This window comes from Argentina silus, assembly GCF_951799395.1.
Source record: "Argentina silus genome assembly, chromosome: 18".
NCBI lineage: Eukaryota > Metazoa > Chordata > Actinopteri > Argentiniformes > Argentinidae > Argentina > Argentina silus.
The window spans coordinates 16690048-16707547 of NC_139672.1; the positions used below are offsets into that span (position 1 = coordinate 16690048).

Sequence of the window (17500 nt, forward strand, 5' to 3'; positions counted from 1 at the left end):
AACGTCAAATCCCTGCAGCACCTCTGTCGCTTCTGCATCCGCCAGATGGTCCGCATCGACCACATCCAGGAGCTGCCGCTGCCCAAGTACGCAACAACACTGTGTGTGTGTGTGTGTGTGTGTGTGTGTGTGAGTGTGTGCGTGCGTGCCCAAGAAGTGCATTATTTATATTATGGGGAACACTGGACAGTGAAGTTGTATGTTTATTTCCTGAGCCTGGACAGAAACTCATTATGCTTTTATTCGCACAGACATCATGAATTAAACAATGGAAAGAGCTTTAAACTGTAATTACAATGCATTCTTATTATTGTCCTCATCCTCATCATCAGTTTTGCTTTAATTATCATATTATGTGTGTATTATATTTATTATATATTTAGATTATAGTATATTATAGAGAATACTACTTCAATCACTGGCCAAAATGTTTTGTATTTACAACAGTTGTCTGATTCACCCCTTCCTCTCCTTGCAGACCGCTGATCTCCTACCTGAGGAAGTTCTACTACTACGACCCTGAGGAGGAGATGTACCTGTCAATCAAGAGGATCCGCCCAGGGGCGGGACTAGGGCAAGAGGCGGAGTCTCAGACGTAGCCGGAAGAGGTCTTCTTTGCTCAAGTATGTACCTTTTCGAGTTAGATCAGTGGAGGCTAGTGGAGGTAGAAATCAGAGGACGGGCTCATTGTAATGCATGGGATGGAATAAGGAATGGTATCAAACATGTGGTACCATTCCTCATTCCATTCCAAGGTTTACAATGAGCCCGTCCTCCGATTTCTACCTCCACTAGCCTCTACTGATCTGCATGCATCCTTACGATATGCTACTGTGAGGAGTATAGCACTGTGGAGATACACTTTCAGCTTTGAATGAAATGTGAGTTACTTCATTCTGAGTTACATATTTCTTCCTTCACAGGTTTTCTGTGTGGAGGACTATACTCTCCTGGTCCGCCAGTCTTCCAGCATCAGCCAATCAAAGTCCTCGGAAACTGTCTGCATCCAATCGGCTGGGATCCAGATGACCCGCCCCTCTCTTGATTTTGACCAATGAGAGGAGAGAGGACGGTGGGCGTGATGGAATGCTGGGAAACTGTCCATACGGAACGCACACTACGGACGGAAATGGGACACAGCCTCATTTAATGGACCGGAGACGTCCTTTAGCCTGCAAACACACTGGAATGAAAAAAAAAGCAAAACAACAAACCTGAACTTATAGACTTTGAAACAATCCCTCTCTGGACAGATACTCACTGTAACTACAGTGTGAACTGGAGTTTTAAAACACAATGCACTGGTCCATTTGTACAACTATTGTTTGACATAATTTCCTTGTTTTCTCTTCTTCTCTCCTGTTGATGCGAGGGTTTGTCGTCATTGTTGTTGGACCGACAGACGCCCTCGGGAGGTCATGGTTATGGTTGATCTTTATCTCTATCTGTTGGTTTTATTTGTGGAAATTCCCCTGACTGTAACTTCTTGCTCATTCTGTTCCTCGATCGGTCGGTATCCCCAAGCTGGCTACATGCTATGCGTTTTCAGTAAAAGAGGAAAAAATTATGGTTCGACTTTCAATTCCTCTATGGTTGTGACATGGTGAGATAGACTGATCAGAAACAAATGTCTGCTGTGTGCATGAGAGAGAGAGAGAGAGAGAGAGAGAGAGAGAGAGAGAGAGAGAGAGAGAGAGAGGGACAGAGAGAGAGGGAGAGAGAGAGAGAGAGAGAGAGAGAGGGACAGAGAGAGAGAGAGAGAGAGAGAGGGACAGAGAGAGAGAGAGCGTGAGAGAGGGACAGAGAGAGAGAGGGAGAGAGAGAGAGAGAGAGAGAGAGGGTGGAGGTTAAGTTGTGTAAGTGCACTTCTGTAAAACACATCAATTTTTACGTGGGTGCATTTGTGTTAACATTGACTTTTCTGTCAAAATGGATGGATTTGATGGTCGAGAATTTTTCTCCAAAATGATATACACTCTACAACTTAAACCCCAATCAGCATGACCTTACTGTTACTGGTGACTAAAGGCAGGTAAAGCATTAAGTGAAATGAAGGTACCCTTGAGAGAAATATAGCTTGTCAAATTAAAGCTGCTTTGAAAAAGTAGTTCACTACATATAAACTACCTCAACCGACACACAACAGTCAGTTACTGAAAGATGTTGCTCACTGGGAGAGAAGAAAGTGGTGAGGTGGAGCAAAGTGGGGAGACCGTAGGCAGTAAGAGAAGAAAATGGAGTATTATTATAATATTTCTTTTCTTTTCTTTTGGAAAAACGTACTAGTAATGACAGTTACTACACCGCTCCATGGCAACAAAGTAGTTAACTAGAGGAAACACTAAGTAGTTAACTAGAGGAAACACTAAGTAGTTAACTAACACTACTAGGGTTTCAATTTAGTTTAACTACCACTAAGCCACTGAAAAATGCAGTTAATCTGATAGTTGAACTACATGTAGTGTAACTACTCCCCAACACTGCAAACAGAAGTTCTTTCCTTTCGAACACACACACACATACGCACGCACGCACACACACACCCATCCCCCCCCCCCCCACACCCATCCCCCCCCCCCCACTACACACACACACATACACACCCCCCCCCCCCCACACACACACACCCCCCACTACACACACACACACACACACATACACACCCCCCCCCCACACACACACCCCCCCCACTACACACACACACACACACACACACACACACACACACACACCCACCCACTACACACACACACACACACAGGAGTGTGGAGGCCGGGGACAGCTCATCCACTCATGCTCCAGTGCTGGAGGCCAACTCAATGGATGTGGACAGCAGATGGAACTGACAGCTACTCTGCAACAGACAACAATAACCCAGGAGGTGGACTTTTCCTGGTGTCTTCTCTCTCTCTCCCCCCCGCCCCCCCCTCTCTTTCTCTCTCTGTGTATGTCAAGCAATGACAATAAGGCAGACAAGAAGTAGAATAGAATAAAAATGAATAGACCACAATGTGATCAGAACAGAACAGAACAGTTTGCCTGGGGGAAGTGAACATGCAACGATGTTGGTTCCGAGGCGTGACACCTATTGCATAACGGTACATTACTCTTTATAAAGACCGACACGTCTGCATGACTGGACAGGTGAGCTTTGAGGAGGTAAACCTCAATAGCTGTGTCGCCAAGCCAGGGGAGGCCGGTGGAGGTAAAAGTCGGAGGACGGGCTCATCGTAACACGTGGAATGCAATGAGAAATGGTATCAAACACATGTGGTTGTGATACCACTCCTCGTTCCGTTCCATGCATTTCAACGGGCCCGTCCTGCGTTTTCCTACCGCCACCAGCCTCCCCTGCAGCAGAGGAGGTCAGCTGTCAATTAGAGTTGGAGTGACAGTTGCAGGTCAGGTCAGAAACAAGTTGACAGCTGGCCCATGCATTTGAACAGGGCTTTACCACCGAGCTATCAATGAGTCACAGACTCTAGAATTAATGAGCGTTGCTAAAATACTATCCGTTGTTATAACAATACACTATGTGGGTTTGTGCAGGTGTCACAGTGCAGCGCAAGTGATTCAAATTAGTTGAAACAACCTCATTGATCAAAATGGATGTCATTCTGAGCTTGACCGAACTGTCCCAGAGAACTCGCATTGGACGTCGCCAACGTCAGTGAAATGTAACATCCACTGTGATTGGTTCTTGCCGTGCTCCATCTTTCCGCGTCAGACCAGCCCTATTCACCCTGATCTCGATACCTCATTGGGTAGAATCGCGTCCATCGACGGTTGTGAGAAGATACAGGCCTGTGATTGGCGGGATTGAATTTCAATCACAAAGACAGCTCTCCCCGATTGGCCACGCCGGGCGTCTTTCATCGGACGACAGGCCGTGGATTGGTGCAGGAGTGCGGGCGGAATCCTCCATGGGTTTGCTCTTGAAGATTCACGGAGCGAATGTCGTCATGAGCGGTGGGTAGGAATTATAACATTGGTGTTTATAATACATTGTACTTCGTAAAACTATTTGTCCGTGTTGAACATAAACACGTAGGACGTGTTGCGCTGTGTATGCATATGTTTTAGAGTCAGTGAGAGCATTGTGTTGGTCGGCCTATGCACTTCCGGAAAAGGGCTGCCTTTTCCCCAGTATCAAAGAGTTTGACTTGCTACGCGTAAAGCTAGCTCGCCACTAGCCTGTAGCGCGTAGTCTCTGCTTTTAATTCCCGTGATCGCAAGCAATGCATTGCAACCACACAATTTCAACATTTCACATTGAGAGAGAGAGAGAGAGAGAGACATGCACTGACATGCACACATCTCACAAAAGGGAGTCCCTTTCCAATACAGTTGTATAGGAAACACAAAGCTGCACCACAAAGTACTGGCTAGCCAGCTAACGTTATTCCATCCCTGTGTGGCAGGCGGAGGCAGTAGCGCGTTTAGCTCGTCTCCAGCTATCTGTTTGTATGCTAGATGGCGGCGCTGTTTTCAGGCCGCGCTCAAAACGGATTTTTTTCGAGTCGTGAATTACTCTACTCGATTTAAAGAGACAGCGACTCGGGCTGTGAATGCATCTGACCCGATAATCCGCCTTAATGCATACTAGTTTCACAACACAATATCGCCCCGTGTGTTTAATGCATTAAGAATACATGCGTGGTGCCCGCTGCTATGTGTAAGGTTGAGGAAATCAGATCGTGTGTTGTTGACCCAGATGGCTTGGCCACTGTCTAAATAGCTGCCTCGATCAGTCCTCGGTATGTTATGATCATGTCAATAGACTGAAACCATTGCTTCCTCCAATGCTGTAGTTAGCACAACACAAACTCAACATAACAGAAGAATCAGCCCAGTGCTTTGGTCAAACACTAGCTAACTCTATATTATGAATAATTTAGGCCTGTCATTCTCTGTTAGAAAGTGTTTGGAGTTTGAGATCCCTGTTATATAAGATCCCAAGCCCTCTTGAGTTATAGAAGTGCATTAGCTAAGTGCATTAGCAAGATATGGACTAATTCCTAAGTGCAATGTGTGTGTGTCTGTGCGGGTCTGTGTGTGTGTGCGTGTCCGTGTGTGTGTCCCCGTGTGTGTGCGTGTGTGCGCGTGTGTGTGTGTGTGTGTGTGTGTGTGTGGGGCAGATTCTCCAGTTCAGAGTCAGAACGACAATGTGTCGGGGATGGAGTGGCTGAGCTCAGCCGTCATCAGCTGTGACGTTGTGACAGAGGAGGAACACCAGAACCCAGACATCAACTGCAACTCCAGACAGCCGACCCACAGCAGAACCACCAGACGTGAGCACACACTCACACCCACCCACCCACTCACACCCACCCACCCACTCACTCACACACACACACACCCACTCGCATACACACACACACACACACCCACTCGCATACACACACACACCCACACATACCTACACACACACACATACCTACACATACCTACACACACACCCACTCACATACACAGACACACACCCCCACACATACCTACACACACACACCCATACCTACACACACCCATACCTACACACACATACCTACACAAACACACCCACACACACACTCACTCACTCACTCACTCACTCACTCACTCACTCACTCACTCACTCTCGGGGTTGCCAAGTACGAAGCCCACAGCTGGCTGTCGAGGACGTTTGGTTTTCCAACGTGTGTGTTTGGGTGTGTGTTGCAGATCAACAGGACGGTATGGCCACCACTGTCGCTGTCAGTCCCAGCGACTACCTCCAGCCTTCAGCTACATCCTCTCAAGTGAGTCACACACAGACACGCGCACACACACACACACACACACCCGAGAGTCTTCTCTGCCTGCCGGCTAGCGTTCGTCTCCACCACAGTGCTTCCTGACACTGACTCAGGCTGCGGTCCAGTTGCTTTTTAAACACATGAGTGGGCGAGAACAAATCGACACTTTGGGGAGAAGGGTAGTAGGGAGTCAGACCGCCGTGTCAGTCCACGACTAAAATAACTTCCTGTTCTTATGTCGTCTCTGTCATGTATTCTCATATTGTAGTTGTTGTTGTTGTTGTTGTTGTAGTTGTATGACTTGGCTAGCATTGTTGTTTGTGTTGGTCAGTGTCAATCTGCTATTAAAATAGCATCTTGTTCTTCGTAGTCTTTGTAATGTATTCTCTCTTTGTGATGTATTCTCTCTTTGTGATGTATTCTCTCTTTGTGATGTATTCTCATGTTGTCATTGTTGTTTACCTGTATGTTTGTACAGTATGACTTGGCTCGTGTTGTTTGTTGTGTTGGTGTGCCTCAAAGAGACATACGAGTTTGCTTTGCATATGACTGATAAAGATCTGGACGGGGGAGGTTTACTGTAACTTATCTGACTTCCTGTATCAACGCGTGTGACTTCCTGTTCCTGTGTGCAGGACTCCCAACCCTCTCCATTGGCCCTCCTGGCCGCCACCTGCAGTAAGATCGGGCCTGCGGTGGCCCAGGCCCCCGTCAGCGCCCCCCCTTCCCAGCCCCAGCCCCGCCGCCTCCTCCCCATCAAGCCGGCCCCCATCGCCCCTGCCCCGCCCAAAAACCTGAGCTTCCTGTCTGCCAAAGGGAATGTGATCCAGCTCCCAGCGGGCCTCGGGTCGTCCAATCCCGGGAGCCCCATCGTCCTCACCATCCAGAGCCCCGGCCGGCCCAACCAGACCACCACCTCCAACATCCAGTACCAGGTAGGAGTCACATCCAGTACCAGGTAGGAGTCACATCCTGTACCAGGTAGGACTCACATCAAGTACCAGGTAGGACTCACATCCTGTACCAGGTAGGACTCACATCCAGTACCAGGTAGGAGTCACATCCAGTACCAGGTAGGACTCACATCCAGGTAGGAGTCACAGTTATCGGGACACTTGATATGTGTCAAGGTGACAAAAAACTGAAGCATTGATTTGATTTTTTCCATTCAGTTGGTCCAGTTGATAAAGCATAGCATTAGCAACCCTCAGGTCATGGGTTTGAGTCCATATGTACAGAAAATGCATCTCTGTACTCATAGCTTCTGCTAAACACCATCCATCCATCCATCCATCCATCTGTTCATCCATCCATCCATCTGTTCATCCATCCGTCTGTTCGTTCCCCAGATGATGCCCCAGATCCAGGGGACCCACTCCATCCAGATGATGCCCCAGGGGGGGCAGTTCCAGCTCATCCCGGGGACCAACCAGGCCATCCTCACCACGCCCATGTCCGTGCCCGCCCCCGCCGTCGCCCCGGTAACGCCACAGAAGACCGTGGCCATCAAGCCCCGGGGCCGCAAGCCCAACAATGCTAACGCTAACCTGGCGGCGGCCGGCGCCAACATGGTGCGCCTGCCCAGCGGCTTGACGCTGCCGCTCAACGTTGCCACGGGCGAGGTGGGCGGGGCTACGCAGATCGTCACGGAGACGGCGGCGGTGGTGGCCGCTCCCCCAACGAAGGGCAGGCGGGGGAGGAAGAGGAAGGTCCCGCTGGCCCCGCCTCCTCCTCCACCGCAGCCCCCGTCGCCCCCGATGGAGCAGATGGAGACTGTGTTGATCGAAACGACCACAGACAACATCATCCAGGTATGTCACGGTCGATGGAATGAGCCTGATGATATAGTGTGATGTTGAATTTACTGTGTGTGTGTGTGTGTGTGTGTGTGTGTGAGTGAGAGAGTGAGAGAGCATACAAGTGTGAGATTAAAGCAGACACACACACACACACACACACACAGAGACACACACAGACACTCAACGGTGGATGTTTTTCTCCAATATTATATACACTCTTTACAACTTCAACACCAATCAGCATGACCTTACTGTGTGTTCATGGTGACTAATGGCAGGCAAAGGAAATGAAATGAAATTGCAACCAATACATATTACCTATACATATTAACCTATACATATTAACCTAAAAACCGAGTGACTTTGAGAGGTTCTCCTGTCCCCCCCCCAGGCGGGTAACAACCTGTACGTGGTCCAGAACCCCGGGTCAGGCCAGCCCACCGTGGTGCAGCAGGTCCAGTTGGTACAGCCCAAACAGGAGCAGCAGATGGTGCAGATCCCCTCCCAGGCTCTGAAGGTGGTACAGGCCGCTTCCGCTACCCTGCCACAAGTCCCACAGAGGCAGGTCGCTCAACAGGTGGCCCAGCCGGAGCCCACGCAGGTACACACACACACACACTCACACACACACACACACTCACACACACCTCAGCCCACACGGGTATATACACAGACACACAGGCTCACTCAGACACACACACACACACACACACACACACACACACACACACACACACCCCCCCACACCTCAGCCCACACGGATATATATACATACACACAGGCTCACACACACACACACACACACACACACACACACACACACACATACACCTCAGCCCACACAGATATATATACATACACACAGGCTCACTCAGACAGGCAGGCACACACACACACACACACCACACATCTCCATAAACAGAGACCGGTGACCCAGCCTCACACCAGTACATGCTGTGGTGATGCGCAGGTCGACTCATAATGGGTTTAACCACATAATAACCACACATAACCGGGTTTATTACGGGTTTAGGGGCAGAAATATAGTGCTGATGAAGGTCGGGTGGCGGGTCTGTTGTTAGGGAAAACAATGCATTAAAAAATCAAACACTTTCCGCCATGTTGGCCGATGTTGTTGTTTTTCACCACCGGTATGATTGAGTCACTATCTTAGTGATCCTCTTAACCCACCAACTGCCAAAGAGTTCCGGAACACTCACCACCTAGAGCCCCGAGTGTTCTATGTGGTGTTTACCTAGCAACAACACTCTGATTGGCTACAAAATGAAGCAGCGTCATATTTGGTGGTGTTAACCCCGCCCCTCCTCAGCTCCTGATCAAAACCGCGTCGGGGGAGTGGCAGACCATCCAGCTCCAGGAAACCACCGTCTCCGCGGCGACGACCCCCTCCAGCTCGATCGCGCCGACCCTGACAACCGTGGGGGGGGGCAAGAGGACGCTGGCGGGGGGGCGGAAGGAGCGGACCCTACCAAAGATCGCCCCGGCGGGGGGGCTGATAGCGCTGAATGCGGCGCAGCTTTCCTCGGCCTCCCAGGGGGTTCAGACCATCAACATCAACGGCGTCCAGGTGCAGGGAGTGCCTGTCACCATCACCAACGCCGGAGGTAGGGGTCGGTGGGGGGGAGGTGGGTGTGTGTGTGGGCGCGAGTGTGTATGTGTGTGTGGGCACGAGTGTGTGTGGGCAAATCTGTGTGTGTGTGTACTTTCAAAGTCTTATCTCCCTCTGGCAGAGCATGTCTGTGTGGTTTGGAGATTGTGTGTGTGTGTGTGTGTTTAATCTCAACCTTCCCTCCTCCTCCGTCTCCCTGCCAGGCCAGCAGCACCTGACGGTGCAGACGGTGCAGGGCGGAGGCCTGCAGCTGAGCGGGGTGACCAGCCAGGGCCAGGCGGTGCAGATGGAGCAGACCATCGCCCTGGAGCTGCCTGCCCAGCCCGGGGAGAAGAAGAGGCGCATGGCCTGCACCTGCCCCAACTGTAAGGACGCGGAGAAGAGGCAAGTGGAGGGCTTTATTTTTTTTTAAAGGTTATTTTTTGGAGTGGGGGCGGTCCCACTGTTATGTATTTGTTTAATTTTTTTATTGGAGAGAGACAGGAAATGAAGGAGGAGAGAGAGGGCATGTCAGCAGGGCATGGGCCGGATTCTAACCCATGCCGACATGGGCATGTGTGTGCACTGTAGGCTGTGGTGCCAGACCACTGGACCACCCCAGGCCATGGTACTAGACCACTGGACCACCCCAGGCCACGGTGCTAGACCACTGGACCACCCCAGGCCATGGTACTAGACCACTGGACCACCCCAGGCCATGGTGCTAGACCACCGGACCACCCCAGGCCACAAAGGGCTCTCTAAAAGGCTATCTTAACAGGTTCTGCAACTGGTCCGTGCGTGCGTGCGTGCGTGCGTGCGTGCGTGCGTGCGTTAACGTGAGAAGTCAGAGTAGGCGGAAGGTGCCAATGGCCTCTGGTCCTAGCATAGATTACTTTTTCTTATGATGACTGATGGATAGATGATTCACTTGTAGCTTTTGGATGAAGGCGTCTGCTAAATGCCATAAATGGAATGTCAATGTAAGGTGTCGTGGGTCCTCTATGTGTCCCTGGGGAGGAACAGAGAAGTGGTTTACCCAAGTCCAGGAACAGAGAAGTGGTTTACCCAAGTCCAGGAACAGCTCAAGTGAGGCGTTGGTGCTGGCTGGCAGATATGGATACAGATATGGATTTAGTCTGTAGAGTCTGCTGGCTCCAGAGAAGAGCAACTTTGATTTAAGTTAATCTTTGCTTTTGAAGCTCAGTGAAGCTTTCGTATTACCAGACTATTCACCAGCTTGCTTGTGGAAAAACAGCATCTTCGTGTGTGTGTGTGTGTGTGTGTGTGTGTGTGTGTGTGTGTGTGTGTGAGAGAGAGAGAGACTCACTGTGTTAATCTCCTCGCCCCCAGGCCGGGCGAGGTAGGAAAGAGGAAGCACATCTGTCACATCCCCGGCTGCGAGAAGACGTTCAGGAAAACGTCCCTCCTGCGGGCGCACGTGCGCCTGCACACCGGGGAGCGGCCCTTCGTCTGCAACTGGGTGTTCTGCGGGAAGCGATTCACACGGAGCGACGAACTGCAGCGGCACGCCAGGACACACACAGGTCTGTCACACACACACACACACACAGGTCTGTCTGCTGCTGGAGGACACACACACACACACACACACAGACACACAACGACACACACACAGAAACACACACAGGTCTGTCTGCTGCTGGAGGACACACACACACACACACAGGTCTGTCTGCTGCTGGACACACACACACACACACACACACACACACACACACAGAAACACCCACACACAGACACACAACGACACACACACAGAAACACACACAGGTCCGTCTGCTGGTGGAGGACACACACACACACACAGAGACACACACACACACACAGAGAGACACACACACACACACACGTGTGCATATGTATACACACACACCAGAACACAGAGGTCAGCCTTAGCAGCATCAGTGTAACTATACATGTATAACTATTTCACAATAAGCCAAATGGTGTTCAAGTGTCATTTCCTGTACTGAGGAACTAACCACCAGCCTCCATTGTCCCCCCCCCCCCCCGTCCCCCATCCTCCTCCCCCCCCCCCCCCCGTCCCCTGCAGGAGACAAGCGATTTGAGTGCAACCAGTGTCAGAAACGCTTCATGAGGAGCGATCACCTGACGAAGCATTACAAAACACACATAAACACCAAGAACTTGTGAACGTGCGTCCGGGACGTACGGCCAACTGTAAACACAGACACGCCCCCCATGAACTAGACTGAACTAGAGAGACAGGAGGAGGAGGAGGAGGAGGAGGCAGGGGCGCTACAAAGGTGGGGGTGAACCCCCCCAAAAAGGCTCCGTTCACCCCCCTCTGAGGCTCCGCAGCCCCCGGTGTACATACCAACCTTCCCTCACGGACTCCAAACTGTTCCAGTCGGTTTATTGATGATGATGATAATAATAAGATTATTTTTTTGTATTTGTTGCTTTACTGTTGTTGTTTTTTTTCCCCGGACGGACGGACGGACCTACGGACGAACAGCACGGCAGGCTTAGTCTACGTAGGCCTGTAGGATGGGGAATGCGTAGGCCTGTAGGATGGGGAATGCGTAGGCCTGTAGGATGGGGAATGCGTAGTCTGTAGGATGTTTAAGAGGGGGTGTTTATAAAGGAGGTGAGACCTGACGTAGACGCAGGGATGATGTCACGAGGATGTCATACCGCAAGCGCCAGAGCCAAGCCCGAACCCCGTCACAAGGACTGTGTGAGGGGAAAATAGAAAGATGGATGACGGATACAGATTTGGTCAGACTTACTGAAGCCTAACCCCACCAGCCCCCCCCCCGCCCTTGAGCCCAAAGGAGACTAGCCACTCAACTCTTGCCCCCCCCCCCCCCCCCCCCTACCCAGCTCAGCTATTTGTTTTTCCCTGTTTTAATCTTTAAACATTAACAAAGAAAACATTTTGTTTTTGTTCTTGTGGAAGCTCCAGGACAGGGGAATGCAAGTTCTCAATCAAACCCATGATCACATTCAGTGAATTACACATCGTAAAAATCATGTAACGATGTTTAGACATTTGATTAGTTAAACTTTACAGCCTCTCAACAAGTTAACTATTTGGCTGATGTAAAAACCGGCCTTGACGACCAGTATTTCAAGCCCCTGTTCCAGACTTCAGTGTTCTAGTTTACATTGGCTGATTACTTTGTGTGTATATTATGTGTATACAAACATACATTCATGGGCAAATATAGATATTTATATTAATGTTCAGACTCAATACCCCCTTTCAGAAGGACACGTTGGTTTAATTGGAAAATGAAATATGAAAATGTAATTTAAATCTCGTTTGAGTGGAGATGTTATTTTGAAAACAAATTCCTTCTAAATTGATTTATATGGAATGCATTGGTCTGTGTTTATATCATTTTGATTTGATTTTACAAATGTAAGCTCCAAATATGGTCTGGCTTGACAATCATGTCATATGATGCAACAAATCAACATCAAATGTTTTCTCAGGCCCCTCACAGCACCTCACATCACATTAAAGTTCATCAATTTGACTTGATATATTTTGAAAACAGCTCTCATTTGACAGTTGAGACATTGGCAGGCTATGTGATGGCACGATTGCTTATCCAAATAGTTATTTTTCTTTCAGTTTCTTTAAGACATTTGGAAGAGCGGTGCTAAACAGCATTAAGGTGTGTTTTGTTCACCTTATAAATACATATATAAATTATTTATGTAACAGCAAACATGTAACATTTATTTCATATTACCTAGGGAGGGGAGGGACACTTTCTGGCAGAATGGTTGAGTTATTTGAATTATTTAAACAAAGATAGTACATTTATTAAATATTCCCCAAAATTTCCTACATTTTTAATCAGATCTTCATGAATTTTTTTGTTTTTGTTTGTTTTATTGGATAACCTTTTAAGAAAGGCGAGCTCTGGAGACCTAAAATGGGGTCCTGCTCTTATTTATGTTTGTTTGTAAGTCTGAATGTGTACATACAAATGTAGGATGATAAAGTTACACTGCCTAGTATTTTGGCCAACGAGGCCAGGACCTATATTCACGAATCGTCTCAGAGTAAGAGGGCTGATCTGGGATCAGCTACTCCGCCTGTCCATGTAATCTTATTCATTATGATCTAAAAGGCCAAACTGGTCCTGGATCAGTCCATGTACTCTGAGTAGTGTTATGAATAGCGGCCCAGATGTGAAGGACATGGGACTATGTACAGTGTGAGGAAATTAAGACCCTAATGTGACATTGTATAATAGCTTCATTCCTGCTTTCTACAAGACTTCCTCTTATAGATGATCGTTTTTCTATTCGAAGTAAAGTTGCCTTAGACAGTTGCTACCCAGTATTTAAAGAGATTCCTGTCTAAAAAAATCCAGGGAATTGCATTTTTTGTAGAATTAAATTCCTTTTTTATTATTTTTGTGTCTCTAACTTATGTTACATGAGAAGATAAATGCCAATGTTAATGTGCACTGATCCCAGGTTTGGAGAAAAAAAAACATTTTATTTTATTTTTAATTTTAATTTTATTTCTATTAAGTAATGATCAGTGGTATGAGTAACCTGACTCGGTAAAGTTCCTGTTGTTACGGTCTGTGATCTTAAGTGCTTCTCCCTCTCTGAATTTGTAGCTCTACATAAAGAGATCCAGTAGGTCGTTTGTGACAGATCCGGTCCCTGTGGTTTCTTGTTTGACAGGGTGGTCTGAGACCTATCTGTTGGCCGTCTTTTATAACTTGTACGAAGGTGCTTACTACAACGGAGAGCTTGCTCCTTTTCTACAGACTTCCCCTTCAATAAAGACTTCAAACCCTGGCCTGTGTCTCTTGGCATGTCTTAATGAAGCATTCAAACTGTGTTCTCTTGTAGCATTGCACGTTTCTCTCTCTCAGTGTGGTGTAGGTTTATATGAATTATTATACACAGCCAAGACGGTGAGGTGGAGCCCATTCATTTGACAAAATAAGAGCTTCTGCACGGCGTGCTTTTATTATGAAAAGGTTGCATGGCACGTGACGTCATCAGAAGTTGACATTTCGAGGCTGCTATCATGCTACATTAGTTCTTGAATCCAAAACCATGCGCAGGTAATAACCTTTACGTTGTCATGAGAGCAATTATACTATCCCAAGTTGCAGAGACAGGCTAGCCACAGATGATATGTTTCTTTTACGCAAGAACACCAGTGTTTCTGTAGACAAACAACAACAGCGAGGAATGTTGCTAGCCAGCTAGCTAACGACGCTGATCCTGATCACTCAGTGTTTACGTGATCAGTGTTTCCATCCATTGTGTACAACATCTGCATTGTGTTGCTACACAGCCAGCTATTACAAAGTGACCAACAGGCACCCTCAAATGTTACGACAACTGACTGAAGTGTTGACGGTAGAGTGGACTTTTCAACTTGTTGGGCCAATGCTGTGGACAACTGATGAATGTATCTGCTTATTTGAAGCTGTAACTTTTGTATCTGCTGTACAACAGATGGGATCCATATTTCACTCACCAAGGCAATGGTGCACTTTGCTGTTTGGGTTTAACTTAGATTTTAGCTTCATGAATTACTCTTCTTCTCTCAAAGTTGTTAGGGCTGAGTCAGGGGAGGCTGGTGGAGGTGGGAATCGGAGGATGGGCTCATTGTAGTGAATGGAATGAGGAATAGTTTTAAACGTGTGTTTTATACAATTCCTCATTCCATTCCATGCGTAACAAAGAGCCCATAGAACTGAATGAGGAAGGTATCAGACACGTGTAACAATAAGCCTGTCCTCCTATTTCTAACTCCACCAGCGTCCCCTGTTATGAGTTAACAGAAGTTAGAATAGAAGTTTATAGGATAGAATACCAACTGCCATTTCCTCCCCCAGATGGTAGGATAGCAGAATGCCGGAGGGAGGCGTGGCTGATTTTGGCCCGGCTGAGTTGATCTCAGGGCTCTGTCACACGGGTGCAGAAGACCCGTTCCCCCTGTGGCAGAATGGTACCGTCAGCCCCTGCTTTAACCAGCTGGTCCTGGGGGCCCTGCCCCATGCTGGAGTGGCTGTCTTCAGTGCCTGCTATCTGACTGCTCCAAGGTAGGTTGTACACACACAACCATAGGCACGCACACACACGCAGGCATGGAGACACACACACACACACACACACACAGGCATGGAGACACACACACACACACTCTTTATCTCGACCTAAATGTCTGTTTTACATACTACAGCCTATTCTAGATGGGCATCCCTATCAGCTGTAAAATGTAGCCAGGCCAGACACCGTCACACACACACACACACACACACACACACACCATCTGTTGGACACCCAACCTTCCATTTTATCTCTCCCCAGATGCAGAATCCTGCAGTCTTCTCCTCCATGTGGCTGGAGCCTGAGGCTGGCCTCTGCCCTGCTGCTGGCCCTTCTCTTCCTGGGGGACCTGGTCCTGGTGACCCTCCAGCACCGAGGGGACCTCCAGCACCAGGGGGACCTGTACCTGAACATCCTGGTGGATGGCTGTGCCCTCCTGGCCTGGATGGTCCACTCTGGGGCTCTGCTGGTCCTGCAGAGGTCCATCTTCAGAAGAACCAGGGGTCCCTCTGTGTTACTGCTACTGGCTCTACTCCCAGTCCCCAACCTAGTGGTCACCCTGGTGGCCTATGCCCAGGATGGGGCCTACGTGGACCTCGCCGAGCCCCTCAAGGTGGGGAGGTTGGCTCTTGCTACAGCCCGGGCCTTCCTCCTCTTGGTCTACCTCCTGGCGTTTGCCTTCCCCTGCATCGGTGGTGCTGGGTATACTCTGTATGTGAATGATGTGGATGGAGCCCCCCTCCTCCCTGAGAGCTTCTCCCACCCAGACACAGGTGAGATGGTGGGGGAGGACGGGAGCAGCTGCCTCTCCCGGCTCCTCTACCTGTGGCTGAACCCCCTCCTGAGGAGAGGGCGGCACGGGGACCTGGAGAGGCCGTGCGACGTCTATCTCCTTCCCCGGAAACTGCGCACCAGTGCCGTGCGTCGACGGTTCCACCGCAGCTGGGAGGACTGCCAGCAGGGGGCAGTGGTGGCGCAACGAGAGAGCGAGAGAGGAAGAGGAAGTGTCTCCAGGCCTGTAAGCAGGAGCCTAGAGAACGGCACCTGGACTTCCCCTCATCAGGAGGAACCATCGGAGGCAGTGGTTGAGGAGGTGGGACTGCTCAGGGTGCTGCACAAGACCTTCGGGCTGCGCTACTACCTGCTAGGCATGCTGAAGCTAGTGGCTAACATGCTAGGCTTCGCGGGGCCCCTCCTCCTCAGCAGCCTGGTTGGCTACATGGAGGAAGCCGACGCACCAATCAGCCGCGGCGTCTGGTGCGCTGCGGGCCTCTTCTTCAGCTCGCTCCTCTCTGCGCTCGTCCGGAACGTCTACGGCTTCGAGGTCTCCAAGGTGGCGTTGTCGGCGCGCGCGGCGCTGGTCTCGGCCATCTATGGGAAGGCACTGCGCGTCAGCGGGTGCGGCGGGGCGTTGGCGAGGTTCACGCTGGGCGAGGTGGTCAACTTCATGAGCACGGACACGGACCGCGTGGTCAACTTCTTCAACAGCTTCCACGAGGTAAGGCGCCGCACTTGACCCCTACGTCGCTCCACTGGGGGGCAGCACTGTGGCTTTGACCCTGTGCGTTGACCCCTGACCCTGTGCTCTGACCCCTGACCCTGTGCTTTGACCTCTGTGCTCTGACCCTGTGCTTTGACCCCTGACCCTGTGCTCTGACCTTTGACCCTGTGCTCTTTGACCCTGTGCGTTGACACCTCTGTGCATATGCATGTGTGAGTAATCTACATAGGTGTCTCTTTGAGGAGGGGGGGGGGGGGGGGTGTTAACAAAATACCAATTACCCTGTGTAAATGGACAAATGAACTTATGTTTCTCTGTTTTCTCTTCAGGTGTGGAGCCTGCCCTTCCAGTTCTCCATCGCCCTCTACCTGCTCTACCTGCAGGTGGGCGTGGCCTTCCTGGGCGGGCTGGGCGTGGCCTTGCTGCTGGTGCCGCTGAACAAGGTGCTGGCGTCCCAGATCCTAGAGAACAACAAACACATGCTCAGGCACAAGGACAGCAGGGTCAAGGTGAGGTGAAGTCCACTGGGGGTGTATCTCAATAGTCTAAAATGGCTTCCTCTCCTAGTGTCCTTTTCCTTCCATCTGCACTTCCACCGTCTTCGTGATTCAAGTTGTTTGATTCAAGTTATTGCTCCAGTGTTTTATTCAGTGTATGTAGTCGATCAGATGCACTACTTCTAGATGTTCTTCATCATAGATCCACTAGATCTGTCATGTTTCCCTGAGCA

The 17500-nt window shown here is 49.6% G+C and overlaps 3 protein-coding genes across 5 annotated transcripts in view; all 3 read left to right on the forward strand.

Moving 5' to 3' along the window:
- The window catches only part of socs7 (suppressor of cytokine signaling 7), a 5909-nt gene extending 4342 nt beyond the window's left edge, over positions 1 to 1567 (forward strand). The window contains exons 5-7 of the mRNA XM_083689688.1: positions 1 to 86; positions 479 to 623; positions 924 to 1567. The exon at positions 1 to 86 is cut by the window's left edge and continues 50 nt beyond it. Coding sequence (XP_083545814.1) covers positions 1 to 86; positions 479 to 599 — 207 coding nt within the window. The 3' untranslated portion in view covers positions 600 to 623; positions 924 to 1567. The remainder of the gene's footprint in view (positions 87 to 478; positions 624 to 923) is intronic.
- A 2373-nt stretch (positions 1568 to 3940) lies between these two features.
- Positions 3941 to 14000, forward strand: sp2 (sp2 transcription factor). Of its 2 annotated transcripts, XM_083689842.1 has the most exons (10): positions 3941 to 3969; positions 5139 to 5291; positions 5701 to 5777; positions 6410 to 6709; positions 7124 to 7585; positions 7965 to 8174; positions 8904 to 9198; positions 9407 to 9587; positions 10536 to 10729; positions 11260 to 14000. In XM_083689842.1, exons 1-10 carry the CDS (start codon positions 3963 to 3965, stop codon positions 11358 to 11360), a joined length of 1980 nt encoding a protein of 659 aa, XP_083545968.1. In that variant the 5' UTR covers positions 3941 to 3962; the 3' UTR covers positions 11361 to 14000. The 2 variants fall into 2 exon arrangements, with proteins under 2 accessions (XP_083545968.1, XP_083545969.1); XM_083689843.1 differs by lacking the exon at positions 5139 to 5291 and having other exon boundaries at positions 3948 to 3969.
- A 219-nt stretch (positions 14001 to 14219) lies between these two features.
- Positions 14220 to 17500, forward strand: part of abcc10 (ATP-binding cassette, sub-family C (CFTR/MRP), member 10) — a 19980-nt gene continuing 16699 nt past the window's right edge. The window contains exons 1-4 of one of the 2 annotated variants that reach the window (XM_083690258.1): positions 14220 to 14272; positions 15056 to 15262; positions 15531 to 16767; positions 17100 to 17279. In XM_083690258.1, coding sequence (XP_083546384.1) covers positions 15072 to 15262; positions 15531 to 16767; positions 17100 to 17279 — 1608 coding nt within the window. In that variant the 5' untranslated portion in view covers positions 14220 to 14272; positions 15056 to 15071. Of the gene's footprint in view, positions 14273 to 14522; positions 14574 to 15055; positions 15263 to 15530; positions 16768 to 17099; positions 17280 to 17500 lie in introns of those variants that run through there. The other variant, XM_083690259.1, reaches the window with a different exon arrangement.

Coding starts and splice junctions, on each gene's coding strand:
- sp2 (XM_083689842.1), top strand. Junction 6,710..7,123: donor CCTCCAACATCCAGTACCAG/GTAGGAGTCACA, acceptor TTCGTTCCCCAG/ATGATGCCCCAGATCCAGGG. Junction 9,588..10,535: donor TGTAAGGACGCGGAGAAGAG/GCAAGTGGAGGG, acceptor CCTCGCCCCCAG/GCCGGGCGAGGTAGGAAAGA.